The 14,285-nt window shown below is 42.6% G+C and overlaps 1 protein-coding gene across 5 annotated transcripts in view; it reads left to right on the forward strand.

The window, feature by feature from the left end:
• Positions 1-14,285, forward strand: part of FAM114A1 (family with sequence similarity 114 member A1) — an 88,065-nt gene that overhangs the window by 40,040 nt on the left and 33,740 nt on the right. For all 5 annotated transcript variants that reach the window (XM_059382530.1, XM_059382500.1, XM_059382540.1 and 2 more), the window contains 3 exons: positions 9,087-9,200; positions 9,330-9,430; positions 11,334-11,468. In XM_059382530.1, coding sequence (XP_059238513.1) covers positions 9,087-9,200; positions 9,330-9,430; positions 11,334-11,468 — 350 coding nt within the window. The remainder of the gene's footprint in view (positions 1-9,086; positions 9,201-9,329; positions 9,431-11,333; positions 11,469-14,285) is intronic.

A 14,285-nucleotide genomic window follows, 5' to 3' on the forward strand; every position in this document is an offset into this window, starting at 1 on the left:
TCAATTTCAGGATCCTGCTCACGCTCAGAGGGGAGGGGATTACTCCTGCTGTGTGCACTAGGGGGCGCTCTCTCAAAACCACCTGCCATGCTTCCCTCTTCTGTTTGAAGTCCTCCTCACTTACCCCACCAAATCCAGAAACTTAAGCTCAAAGAAATTCTGAAATGTCAACGCCTGTTCTAAGAATCCTATCAGACAAATTGGAGCTCTGGGTAAAAAAGTAGAGCTGAAACTTGTCCCTCATCACTGGTCATCAGAACCCCAATGAATGCAAAAGCCATCCCAAAGTTGCTCCTGAGGAATTATTTTTGGAGATTTCTGGTCAAGACATGTGTGACTTTCCATAGCAATAGTAGCTAAAGTAATAGCAATACATACTTTAAAACTGGGTAAGGATCTCTGTGTGGACCTGAGAGAGAACTAAAGCTTGTAGCTTAAAGGGGCGGGGGGAGGAGGCTGAAGTTACGGGTTCCAAGGCTGGAAAGCTTGGTGGTAGGTGGGAGTGATAACAGGGATCACAAACGTCCCACAAATGGAGAGGTGCCACAGCCAGCCTGAAACAGAGGGGTGAAATAGGGTTTACAAAGTTATGGGAGTCATCCTGGGTTGACGTCCGGACCAAACTGCTACCTCGGGATGGAAAGAAGCAAGCCAGTGAGGGCTCTGTTAGGTACAGCTAGGACACCCGCCCCAGACTTTGTAGCACTAATAGGTTCTTATCACAGGGCAAAGAAACATATTGGAAAACAGAGCGCTCCTAGTGGTAGGTGAGCTCTTGAAGGTTTATAAATTGCCTGTGGAAAGTAAAGAAAGAAAATAACTGCGTATTCCCTTGCAATTGATTCCCGCTCAGAAACCTCATGTTACTACCCCCAGGGTAATTCCAGCCACAGAAAGGAGTGCAAAACACCGAGTCAGTAACAGAACACAGGGCTGTCAGTTGAGCACTGGAAATAGAAGCCAATCCTTCTTGCACGTGTTGAAAAACTGCAGTCACAGTAGTTTGAGCTGTGCGGAGTTAGCAGGGGAGTACTTGGAGACTCGAAATGTTTGGAAGGTGGTTCTTTCTTGGAAAGAGCACTGGAGCAGGAGTCCTACAGACATGAGCCCTGGTCTTCACTGCTCCTAATGTGGGATCACGAGGGTGGCCACTAACTAGCAATACCAAGCCCTTAACCTCTCTCAGACTCAGATTCCTTATTTGGAAAAGTGTGGGTAGGGGAAGTTGAGACCTTCGAAGATTCTTTCCAATTTCCGTAACATGATGATTCCTAGTCTGTGGCTATATATAGAAGGAGAAATATATTTATAACCCGTGTGCTAAATGGGAAAAGACAAAAAAACTGATAGTTTTTGCTACTCTGTGTTTTTGTCTTTTTGCCTCGCTACTTTGACCCCAAGGTTAAGGGCAAAGGAGAAAAAGTGACCTCCCCACTGCTTATGTGAAATCAGTGTTCTCAGCCAACAGCTCTTTCTGGAGAGACTGTAACTCTTGCATTAGCCTCACCCACAGCTACACTGTCCTCACCTACCAAGAAAATTTGATCACCTGCCGCCCCTGCCTTTGGGCAAGTTCCTAAAATGAACATTAATATGGTTATTCTTTAAGATCCAGGCAGAAACAAGATTGGGAAAGGGAAGTACAAAAAAAATAATTATTTTGATGATCATTTCAAAGTGATGCTGTGAGAACCAGATGTAGATGTGATTTCCCACCAGCGTCTTAGAGACCTGACTTTTCCGAGGCTCCGTTGCTAAGCTAAATGAGAAGATCAGCCGACAATCAAGATGAAAGTCGACAAAGCTGAAACATTCGCAGATATACCTACATAGAGATTCTATAGCAGCACAGAGCAATTTATTTCTTGATATTACAAAAGCCGTAAAGGTTTAGTGTTTTTTTTTTTAAATTCCAGTTTTGACAGTTTTATATGTCTAACCACCCTATACAGGACTACCTGGGTGGGGGACAGGTGTATCTGATGTGTATATTTACTTTTCAAAATTACCATTGTTCCCCTTTCCCACCCTCTCCCAAGTCACACAGTTTTCCCCTTCTGCACATTTTAATGAAACCCTTCTACCAGCCCTGTCAGAAATAATGACAGCATTTATTCCCGAGACTGGCAAACTTGTCAAAATCCTGCTACAGTGAGAACTCTTAAATGGGTAAATCACCGTCAATATCACATTGATTCGTTTTGAAGGTAGCATCGCTGATGATGGGAAGGTTCTCAAGGATCTTCAGTATAAACGATTTTAGGATTATGGGTCTGTGCATGGAGTTTGTTCACGATCATTTACCATCTGGGAATAAGACCCAGGGGTTCGTGAATCTCTGTTGGATGGCCAGGCATAAACTATCCGTTCAGAGACACTTGTCAGTTTTGAACCCCCAAAGAAGTGAGTATCTGATTAGAGAGTGGACACCAACCCTCATTATGGAAAGGGAAGATTTTTCCCTGGTGTTTGCTATAGTTGAGTGAAGCAACATCATCTGTGTATTTTTCTCAACAACTATTCCTCACAACTTTTTAAAAAATTTTTTTTTAAATTTAAAAAAAAATTATGTATTTATTTGATAGAGATCAAAAATAGGCAGAGAGGCAGGCGGGGGTAGGGGCAGGAAGCAGGTTCCCCGCTGAGTAGAGAGCTCGATGCAGAGCTCCATCCCAGGACCCTGAGATCATGACCTGAGCTGAAGGCAGAGGCTTAACCCACTGAGCCACCCAGGTGCCCTCTCACAACTTTTTATACTATCTTCAATTCCTTGATAGAAGTCTGAGATGCAGCAAATATTTCCAAACTCTTGTATGCCCCCAGAACTCACCCAGAGTGTAAATTGATGCAACTTTCAGAAGAGCAGTTAGCACTGTCTATGAAATTTGGAATGCACATAGCTTCTAGCCCAGGAGTTCTGTTGACCCTTTGCACAAAGTCATTGATATATATAATGATGTTCAATGTCAAATTCACTCAGCAAACACTTACTGTGCCAGACACTATCCTAGGCATTGGAGATGGGGCAGTGAGCCAGTGACACAAAGACCCTTGCCCTAGTAGGGCTTCCGTCCATGTGGAAGGAGACAGACAATAGACAACACAAATAGTAAATAGGAAAATGATGAAGAGGGCGAGAAGGTGGATCATGATGACTCTTTAAAGTCGTTAATGTGCAAGGTGGCACACACAGCCCTCACCACCACCTGTGCTGAGACCTCCACTATATGTTGCGAAGAGGAAGAGGCCAGGTCCAGAATGCTTATACGTAGGTATGTGCTTTTTAAAATTTTTTTTATGAAAGGAATCACAAGAAATGAATAAGATGGGGGCACCTGGGTGGCTCAGTCATTAAGCGGTCGCCTTCAGCTCAGGTCATGATCCCAGGGTCCTGGGTTTGAGCCCTGCATCAGGCTCCCTGCTCAGCAGGAAGTCTCCTTCTCCCTCTCCCACTGCTTGTGTTCCCTCTCTCACTGTGTCTCTCTCTGTCAAATAAATAAATACAATCTTAAAAATAAAATAAGAAACAAATAAGAGCTGTTATCTTTAGGGGAGATGGGGGGATGGGGAGCAATGAGGAGGAAGACAGAGTCACGAAGAGTCTTTTAAGAGCACAAAGCAGGGACGCCTGGGTGGCTCAGTTGGTTAAGCAGCTGCCTTCCACTCAGGTCATGATCCCAGGGTCCTGGGATCGAGTCCTGCATCGGGCTCCTTGCTCCACGGGGAGCCTGCTTTTCCCTCTGACTCTGCCTTCCACTCTGTCTGCCTGTGCTTGCTCTCGCTTGCTCTCTCTCTCTCTGACAAATAAATAAATAAATAAACTCTTTAAGAGCACAAAGCAGTTTTCCCTTTGAAGTCCCTCTATTATCACAGCTAATGATGTAATGAAATGTGGACACGTGCCTCATTAAATATGTAGTTCACAGTACAACTGTGTAAGAGTTGAATTCATTTGAACTACAGTTGGCCAGTTGACCTAATATCACATTTTTAATATATTTAAGTAACTATTGATTAATTTCTTGTTCCAATTTGCAGTTTTTCCTTTTTGTCTCTTAGATGCAATATTTTTTTTCAAATCTTAGGTATTTCCATAGGGGGCACCTGGGTGGTTCAGTCAGTTGAATGTCCAACTCTTAATCTCAGCTTGGGTCTTGATGTCAGGGTTGTGAGTTCAAGTCCTCCTTGGACTCCACACTGGGTATGGAGCCTACCAGAAAAAAAAATTAATTAAAAAAAATTCCAGAGGCCCTTATAAGTTCACAGACTCTATTGCCTATTATGTTAGTAAGTCAGTGGAAGCAGTCTAAGTAGAAAGAGGCTGCTGGTCCACCTTCTGTTGGCCATGTTCCTAAACTCTTTGAATTTGGTAATATTATCAATGTTTTTATTTTTAAAAAAATCAACCAAAGGGGTACCTGGGTGGCCCAGTCCTTCAAGTGTCGGACTCTTGATTTTGGCTCAGGTCATGATCTCAGGGTCATGGGATTGAGCTGCCTCAGTCTCCATGCTTAGCCTGCACTTTGCGATTCCCTCTCCCTCTGCCTCTGCCCCCCACCTTGTATTCTCGCTGTCTCTGTCTCTCTGTGTCTCTAAATAAATGGATAAAATCTTTTGAAAAAATAAAATTAAATAAATAAAAATAAAAATCAGCCAGCTGTATCAGGAAAGTGTGGGTATACGTTTTTTTAGTTTCTTTTTTGTGTATTTATTTTGAAAAGAAAAAGTGGATAAGAAGGAAATGCTATATTAAAAGTTAAAGTATTTGCAATGACGTAGATGGAACTAGAGTATTATGCTAAGTGAAATAAGTCAATCAGAGGAAGACAATTACATGATCTCACTCATATGTGGAATTTAATAAACAAAACAGGGCCATAGGGAAAGAGAAGAAAAAATAAAACAAGACAAAATCAGAGAGGGAGGCAAACCCTAGAAGACTCTTAATCATAGGAAACAAACAGTTTTGCTCTAGGGGGGTAGGGGTGGGTGAATGGGATGGATGATGGACTTGGAGAAGGGCACAGGATGTAATGAGCCCTGGGTATTATGTAAGACCGATGAATCACTTACCTCTGCCTCTGAAACCAATAATGTATTATATGTTAATTAATTGAATTTAAATTTAAAAAATAAAATAAATAAAACCAAAATTAAAAAATAAATAAAAATTAACACAGAGAGGGAGTCCTCTGCATGAGCTAGCTGGTGCCCTGCTTACAGAAGCCTTACTGTTGAGAACCAGTAGAAAGTACTCTCAGCACTAGCCAGTCATCCTGGGTGATGTGGAGAACTGCTGTTGCTTCCCTAAGTTACCACTTGACCAGAGAGACCCTTCCACCACCAGCAAATAATGTTTTAATTTGTTTGGATCTTGAGTTTTGATTTTGGTGGAACTCACAAAATAATGGCTTGATAAGACAGTGCTTCTTGAGAACAAAAATTTTAAACTGGGTGTATGAGATAACACCACTGCACAACGTGGGAATGATCCTAAAAACATCACATGCCAACCCAAGACCTGGCTAAAAGGGGCAGGATCAGAGGAAGATTCCATTCCAGAGGTGACCTTCATCTTGCTGTCTGGTCAAGGTAAGGCAAGTCAAGTAATTTTGGCTTGAGCCAGTGTTTTAAAAATAAGAAAGCTCCGGGACGCCTGGGTGGCTCAGTTGGTTAAGCAGCTGCCTTTGGCTCAGGTCATGATCCCAGGGTCCTGGGATCGAGTCCCACATCGGGCTCCTTGCTCGGCAGGGAGCCTGCTTCTCCCTCTGCCTCTGCCTGCCTCTCTGTCTGCCTGTGCTCGAGCACTCTCTCTCCCTCTGTCTCTGACAAATAAATAAAATCTTTAAAAATATATATATTAAAAAAAAATAAGAAAGCTCCTGATCAAGGATCTGATTTCTAAGAAGTTATAGAAATGGGACTGAAATGACATTGAATCAATTGTAAATGGCATATAAAACTTTCTAAATATAACATAGTGACTAAGTGTGTAAGTTCTAGAGTTAAGACTTGGTTCAAATCCTGCCTCTGCCCCCTTTTGGCTTTGGAACCTTGGGCAAATGAGTTCCTGTTACCAGATTTCTGTTTTCACAGAAGTAATATCCCTTACCTCATAATGGGAAGACGAAATGAGATAATTTACTAGACTAAAACTATTTAGTCCAGTGCCTGGGATATAGTAAGTGCGCTAATAAATATTGCCAGGACCAAGGGTTTCATGTACTTCTCTTTAGTGACCTTGTAGAACCCTGGGAGATAAATGTTACAATCCTCTCTTCAGAGAAGAAACAACAGAGGTTAAGTAACTCACAAAGATCACATAGATAATAAGTGATGGAGCACAAATTCCTTCACAAGTCCTTCCTCCTGACTCCTAGATTTAGGATGTTTCCCAGTAGGGTATAGGTAAGAAATTAAACACCAGCCAGTCATTTAACATGTGCTTTAAAGTTGTAGAGTTTCACAGCATTGTGAACAGAACAACGTTCTCTTCTTTGCATGATTCGCCTGTCTCTGCTGCAATAAGCCAAGGCGTAGAGGATATTCTACCTTTCAAGCCATGGAATTTGGAGGAGTTTCATTTCTTTGAGGCTACTTAGGGTTCGTGATGATGTATGAAGAATCCTTGAATTATACACTGGAGTGTTATTCGTATTTGGGTTTTTTTCTGTTATCGGTAAAACCTAATCAATACCTCTGAGAATGACTCACAGTCAAAAGGAAACAATGAGGGTGCCTGGGTAGCTCAGTGGGTTAAGCCGCTGCCTTTGGCTCAGGTCATGATGTCAGGGTCCTGGGATCGAGTCCCGCATCGGGCTTTCTGCTCAGCAGGGAGCCTGCTTCCCTCCCTCTCTCTCTCTCTGCCTGCCTCTCTGCCTACTTGTGATTTCTCTCTGTCAAATAAATAAATAAATAAATATCTTAAAAAAAAAAAAAAGGCAACAATGACTCCTTATTACAACTTCCTTGTTCTGGGCACTAGATGTCACACTAAGTAAAGTTTTAGAAGTTATTCTTCAAAGTAGGGTGTGGCATCATTCAAACCATGTCTGTGAAGAACCACAGCTCTCCATTTCGAGTAGAACGCAGGAAAGATGTACTTCCGCTAACAAAAGAATTCAGGAGAAAGAACTGGTCATCAGAAAATAAGCTAGGTCAAACGTAAATGTGTGCAATGTTTTGTAAATCAGTTATACCTTAGTAAAGTGTGTGTGTGTGTGTGTGTGTGTGTGAGAGAGAGAGAGAGAGAGAGAGAGAGAGAGACTGGAGTAGCAGCATTGTATCATGTATACTAAACAGACACATCCCATTTATATGAACACAAACGTGGTGTTTCCTTCCAGAAACAAAGTAACTTTTCTAGAGGCAGTTAATGTAGACATACCCCTAATCAATCAGATTCTGAGATGGTCAGAAGCTGGTTTTCCCTAGGTAAAGAATCAGACATGGCCCTCCCACGAAAGGGGCAAAGAAGATGAAGGAGTTAGTGACGGGGCTTCACTGAACCCTGTAGGGCTTTCACAAAGAAGGTGTTCTCCCGGCCTTCTCCAATTCATTTTCTTTAGTTTAGCCCTCAGAAATCTCAAAGAGAATCACGACTGTGATTTGGATGTACATTATTTCCTTTGGAATATATATATATTTTAAGATATGTTAAGGAATATGGACTCAGGGTATAACTTAGTTCAGTGATATTCTATAACTTCAAGGTGCTCTCAAAACTCCAGTAACTTTTCACTGAAATGCTTGGAATTTTACCGGAAGCTAGAGAGAATGAATTTCAGTCTTAGTTTTAGCATTTATAAAGCATGTGTTTTTGTTTTCTTTTTTAGTAACCCGATCATAAGTTTGAACTGTATCTAATGAACAACACATGAATATAGACATATTTCTGCATGAAATTAATGTGGTAAACATTGTAAATAATGTTTTGTAAGTTTCCCTGTTGTCTAGGTAGCATATAATGACAGGTGATTTCCACTGGATCTAATTAGTCCTCTCTCTGGTAAATATCAGTGCCCCGATGATGTTAAGATCGCTCTGATAAATGAAGTTACAACCAATACTATTATTTGGGTTTGGGATTCATCCATGTCTTTCTCTTATTCAGGAGATGAACAATTGGTCATTTTGACAGTGCTTTCTAAGAGCAGCTGCTTCTCTTTGGTTCCCAAATCCTGCCATGATTTGGGACTTTTCCCCCACACACTAATATTGTTGGGTTTTAACAACCTGGTGTTGCCTGGGTTCCTAGTGCCATCTTTCCCTTTCTCCCTGCACGCAAAGGGGAAGGCAAGTGCTGGCACAATGGCCAGCCAGGCTGTTTCGCCTTCAAGAAGCCAAAAAGCCACTTAGGACTCTGAGTAGACTATTCATTTTTGTGTTCAGTTCATGAACTTGAGAAAAGCTACAGCTCATCATGGGGGCCTCTCAGGAGAAAAGAAAAATTTTGCTCCAGAATAAAATGTAAACAAGACTATTTCTATGCTAGGCCAAGGGGTATGTGTGTGTGTGTGTGTGTGTGTGTGTGTGTGTGTGTGTGTGTCTGTGGTAGGATGAGGGGGTCAGCCCTGTGTGTGGAATATGTGCCCCGCTGGGCTGTGGAGAATATGGATAGACGGGCCCTGCTTGGATGGGTAAAGCCAGTACCCTTCCCCCTGACTGGCTGCAGTTCGAGCCTGCGTCCTGACCCTTACTGCTTAGGACAACTGTCAGAGCCGTTGGGTGGCCCTCCTGGTTTTCTCACCAATTTGCTTCTAATTTTGACCTGTGAGTCCCAGACCTTGCACTCTCTGCCCCGAAAGAATGACGAACCCTTTGAGGGAGCGTTTCCATTCAACAGATATGAATTGAGTGTCTGTGACGGGCTAGGCCTGCAAGGAGTCCAAAAATGAACGGTGCGTGCCTGTTCTGAGGAGTTTAGAAAAGAGTAAAGAGGATCCGTCCACACTGCTAACTGCCACAGTCTCTTATAACCGGGGTACACACCCACAGCTTAGCACAGCGCTAGAGCGTGCGCTATGGAATTGGCAGACCAGGCGTTTTCTGTGGTGTTCCTGAACCATATTTTTATCTCCTGACAGGTCATGGATTGACAGCAGTCAAGGAAAAGGCAGGGGCCACCCTGCGGATTCATAGTGTCAATTCCAGCTCTCCGGAAGGGGCCCAAGCTGGTGCTGAAAATGGAGTCCCTCAGAGTGAGTGAGGAACTTTTTTCCGGGGCTTCTTGGACTTGGGCCCTCGTGCACTAGGTGCACAGATGGAAGCTTTCTAAGTTCAGATCAGCAGAATGAACTCCAAGAGGGTGTTTTTCTCCTTCCTGGCAGGTGTGGCCACAGATCAGAGCCCTGCAGAAAGCCCACCCACTTCTCCTGCATCCGGGTCTCGGGGCATGCTGTCAGCCATCACCCATGTGGTTCAAAACACAGTGAGTCGTTAGCTCCTTCTCTGTTTCCCCTGCGTCTCCCTTTGATGTCTGTATTTACCAGTGACCTAAATACATCAGAGAAAAGATGGCCTCCCTCGTAACTTTGGATTATGGTTTTGTTATGCTTTCTCCTGCAGAGTAAGCATAACCTTGGCACCAAAATAATAAGGGCAAAGGATACATATTTTATGTTTAAAAGAAAAGAGCTGCTTAGAAGGAATATTTTCAGTCCGATGGAACAGTGAGCGTCCTTTCCGACAGCTTCAAGGACAGCCTCTGGCTGGGGGAGGAGAGGGGGGCCCTTTCTTAGAGCTGAGACAGCTGTTTTTGCTAGATGGTCTGTGTTTCCTAACCTTCAATTTGTAAATGATAAAGCCATTCAAATTTAAAAAAAAAAAAAAAATTCTGGTAGGAAATTGGGAACAATATCCCGAGATGTTTCTGACGTGTTTCTGGATAATGAAGATTAACATTCTTGACCTTGAGTTCCTCATCTCCCTGAGTCCATGCAGGGGGATTGTCTTCTGAGTTTTTACTCAGCAGCCTCATTTCCGGTCTGGGTTCACTTTTAGCTTCTGAGACTTTCTTTTCCAAAGCCCCAGACTTTCCCACGAGGTCCGCCCTTCATCGAAGTCCCTGTGATGCTTTACCAAAGTAATCCCTCATAGGATGTCAAAAGAAAAGAGACTCCAGGAGGCAAAAATATACATTGCCTATATCCCCTAGTTCTTCCACAATATGCGTGTGTGAAAATCTGTTTTATAGTGTGACGATTGCTTGGCTCCCAGAGCTAAAAACAAAGTCTAAACGCCCAAGATGGAAATGAGGACTAAAGGGTACTCAGCGAAGTCTAATATTGCTAATGAAGTGGTAATTAAGAAGATTAGGAAATGCATATAGGCAAAAGATAAGAATAAAATATAATGCGTATAAATTCATGTAAATTCATAAACACATACACGCATACTGTAATTGCAGTCGTGGAGTGGGGATGTTTGTACAGAAGTTGCAAAGAAATGTAAGCAGTCCTGTTTATGTGGACACTTCATGGTAGTGAAGCTTGGCTGTTTTAATCTTTGTTTTTTAAGGAAAACAATGGCTGACGAGAGAATTTGCAAAAGGCTAACTGTAGGATAGAATAGTTTCTAAAGCCAGTAGTCTATGGAAATCAACCTGTCTTATTTCATGAATATACTAATTATAGATGGTTATTAGTAGTTTCTGAAATTATCCAAGGGCCATCTGACACAGCCTGAGGGTCCTACACTCCAAGGCCCTAGATGAAAGAATTCACTAAATTGATGAGAATATTTGACATTTTAATAGACTGCTCCACATAATTCTGTTACTTGGGTTAGCATTCTTTCAAACAAAACCAGTACTGCAATCACCTATTAATTTTATGTCTTAGATACATATCTATCCATACACACAGAGCCCACAAAATTCATCTCAGGTATGCCCTGGTTTTTCCTAAGCATGCTTTTTATTTTATTTTTTTTTTTAAGATTTTAATTTATTTGACAGAGAGAGAGACACAATGAGAGAGGGAATACAAGCAGAGGGAGTGGGAGAGAAGCAGGCTTCCCACTAGCAGGGAGCCCGATGCAGAGCTCCATCCCAGGACCCTGGGATCATGACCCCAGCGGAAGACAGAGGCTTAATGACTGAGCCACCCAGGCACCCGTAAACACCCTTTTAAGTAATATTGTCTGTCCTACAAATGACATACGCCCTTCTAAGAAAAAGAAAATAGAATGAAGTGGATATTAAACCCCTAATGGGAAAAAATTGTGACTTTATATTGATTTTAGTATTTGAATATGGTGCCACCTAGGAGTTACTGACCACTGTGGAAAAGCAAAAGGCAAAAAGAAATCTCATGCCATTATCTCATCGGCAGGGTAAAAGTGTCTTAACGGGCGGTCTTGATGCTTTGGAATTCATCGGTAAGAAAACCATGACTGTCCTCGCGGAGAGTGACCCAGGCTTTAAGCGGACCAAGACGCTCATGGAGAGAACCGTTTCCTTATCGCAGGTGGGATTATATACATTTGCCGTGTCTTCTTTCAGTCTGTAAAGTAAATACATTTTTATGTGTCTTTTTTAATGAGTGTTTTCAAGCACGGGACTTAAATTCAAATGACGTTAACATAGTGGAGGCTGAAAATTGAGTTTCTAAGACACCTCTTTCCCCGGCCGCTTGGTTTCTCCTGGGAGACAACACTGTTAGCAGCTTCATATGGATTCTGTCAGAATTATCATATAGCCATGCATATGGGCGAACATATGTTCGTGAGCTAGAGATATAGATATGCAGATATGTAGACACATACATACTTTTTCAGATAAATGACAGCCTCCTAACCACATTCTTTTGTACCTTGCTTTACTCACTTAATAATTTCTTGAAGAAATTTCTTTTTTTTTTTTTAAAGATTTTATTTACTTATTTGACAGAGATCCCAAGTAGGCAGAGAGGCAGGCAGAGAGAGGAGAAAGCAGGCTCCCCACTGAGCAGAGAGCCCAATGCGGGGCTCGATCCCAGGACCCCGAGATCTCGACCCGAGCTGAAGATAGAGGCTTTAATCCACTGAGCCACCCAGGCACCCCTTGAAGAAATTTCTTGAAGAAATGGTTACATTTAGCCCACCCAGGCTGCTGTAACAGAGTGCTAGAGACTGGGGTCTTACAGCAACGAACACTGATTTCTCATAGTGCTGGAGGCTGTGAAGCCCAAAGTCAAGGTGCTGGCAGATTCGGTGTCTGGTAGCAGTTTGTTCCCGGCTCATAGACAGCTGTCTTCTTGCTGTATCCTCATGTAGTGGAAGAGGGAAGGGGTTCTGTGGGCTCTCTCTTGTATGGTCACTAATCCCACTCATGAGAGCTTCATCCTCGACCCAATGCCCTCCCAAAGCCCCACCTTCAAATACCATCACAGCAGGGACTAGTCTCAACTTATGAATTTAGGGGGGACACAAGCATTCACATTGTAGCATTATTGTATGTACTCCAGATTTCCCACGTTTTACCCCTATGACCTTGAACCGGTTACTTAACCCCTTTGTGCCCTGGTTTACTCACTTGTACTGGGTAGAACATCAGTACCTGCCGATGGCTTTGATGTAAGGTTTCAATGAATTAGCATAGTACCCAGGTCAGGAATGCCTGTTACTATTGCTGTCATTATTATGTGTCCATATAATAGGTAGAAATGATATTTCATTGGCATTTTAATTTATAGTCCTCTTAGTATATGCAAGGATGGGCTTCTCTTCTCACACTTCTAGATTTAATGTTTCCTGATACACCCCCCTGCTGCCCCCCGTCTTGAGAAATGTGAAAAATTGACTCCTTGGGCCACCTGGCTGGCTCCATTGGTGAAGCATGTGACTCTTGATCTCAGGGTTGTGACTTCAAGCCCCACATCGAGCGTAGAGCTTACTTAAAAAAAATTTTTTTTTTTAATCTGTGTTTTGCTTACTTAGAGTAGTTAGGTAAATTAAAAATACCCTTTACCTTATTTTCCAAATATAAAACAATAATGCTGAACTTGCTCTTTTGGTTGGCACGTGCCCAGTTCTTGCTCTGGGGGGCCAGCAAGCCGCTTGTCCCTGTCCTCCCCAGCAGTCAGATAGATACACCAGGTCTATCTTTGCCTTCCCAAAATCAGGAGCAGCTGATACAGCCCTGGGTTTTGTAAATTTCACAGGCAGGACAAACATAGCTTCTCAGCAGCTCAGGACTAGAACGCCACCGAGGACCTATCACTGACATCGTGTTAGTGGTAGTTCCCGAAAAGCTTTTGTTTTAAGCTATTTCCTCTCATCTCTTTCAGAGTAACCCTCATATAATCACTCTGATATTATAGCTCAGGTCAGGACTTGGCAGGATCCCCTAAACCACCACCCTACTGATCTTTAAAAAGAAAATAGAGGGGCACCTGTGTGGTTCAGTCAGTGAAGCATCTTCCGTCAGCTCAGGTCATGATCCCAGGGTCCTGAGATCGAGTCCTGTGTCCAGCTCCCTGCTCAGTGGGAAGCCTGCTTCTCCCTCTGCCTCTGCTGCTCCCCCCTGCTTTGTGCTGTCTGTCTCTGTCAAAGAAATAAATAAAATACATTTTTAAAAAATATTTTTATTTATTTATTTGAGAGACAGAGAGAGCATGAGAGGCGAGAAGGTCAGAGGGAGAAGCAGACTCCCCATGGAGCTGGGAGCCTGATGCGGGACTCAATCCCGGGACTCCGGGACCATGACCTGAGCCAAAGGCGGTTGCTTAACCAACTGAGCCACCCAGGTGCCCCTATAAATAAAATACATTTTAAAAAAAAGTTTAAGAAGAAAAACTAGATTTATATTAATCAGGTAATTAATACTAGATGTTGCAAAACAGAAGCAACACAAAAAAAACAACCCCCAAGGATCAGTGTGGCTAAGAACAGAAGAAAGTCTATCTTTTGCTCCTACGGTGTGAGCGTTTCTGTCCAGGGACTCTCTAGGTAGTTCTTTTCTGAGCCCCTATCCCATGACTCCACCATCCTAAAATGCTTCACCTCTAGCCTCCTGCAGAGGGGAAGGTGAAATGGAGAGGGCTAGGTGAGAGAACTTAGGACTTTACCCTCATTCCTTTGGCCGAAACTTGACACATAGTCTACCTAATTCAGTTCAGTGGGCTCAGAAATATAGTTTAGCCACATGTCTGGGAGGAAAAGGATATTTGATGAGCAGGTAGGAATATTTTTGCTACAAGATTTCATATGTCTATAAAATCTCTATATACATGTGTATACAACTATGTATTATATATTACATATATGTGCATATAAGCATATATATATATATAAGAATATATGTA

This window comes from Mustela nigripes, chromosome 1, assembly GCF_022355385.1.
Source record: "Mustela nigripes isolate SB6536 chromosome 1, MUSNIG.SB6536, whole genome shotgun sequence".
NCBI classification, from domain to species: Eukaryota; Metazoa; Chordata; class Mammalia; order Carnivora; family Mustelidae; genus Mustela; species Mustela nigripes.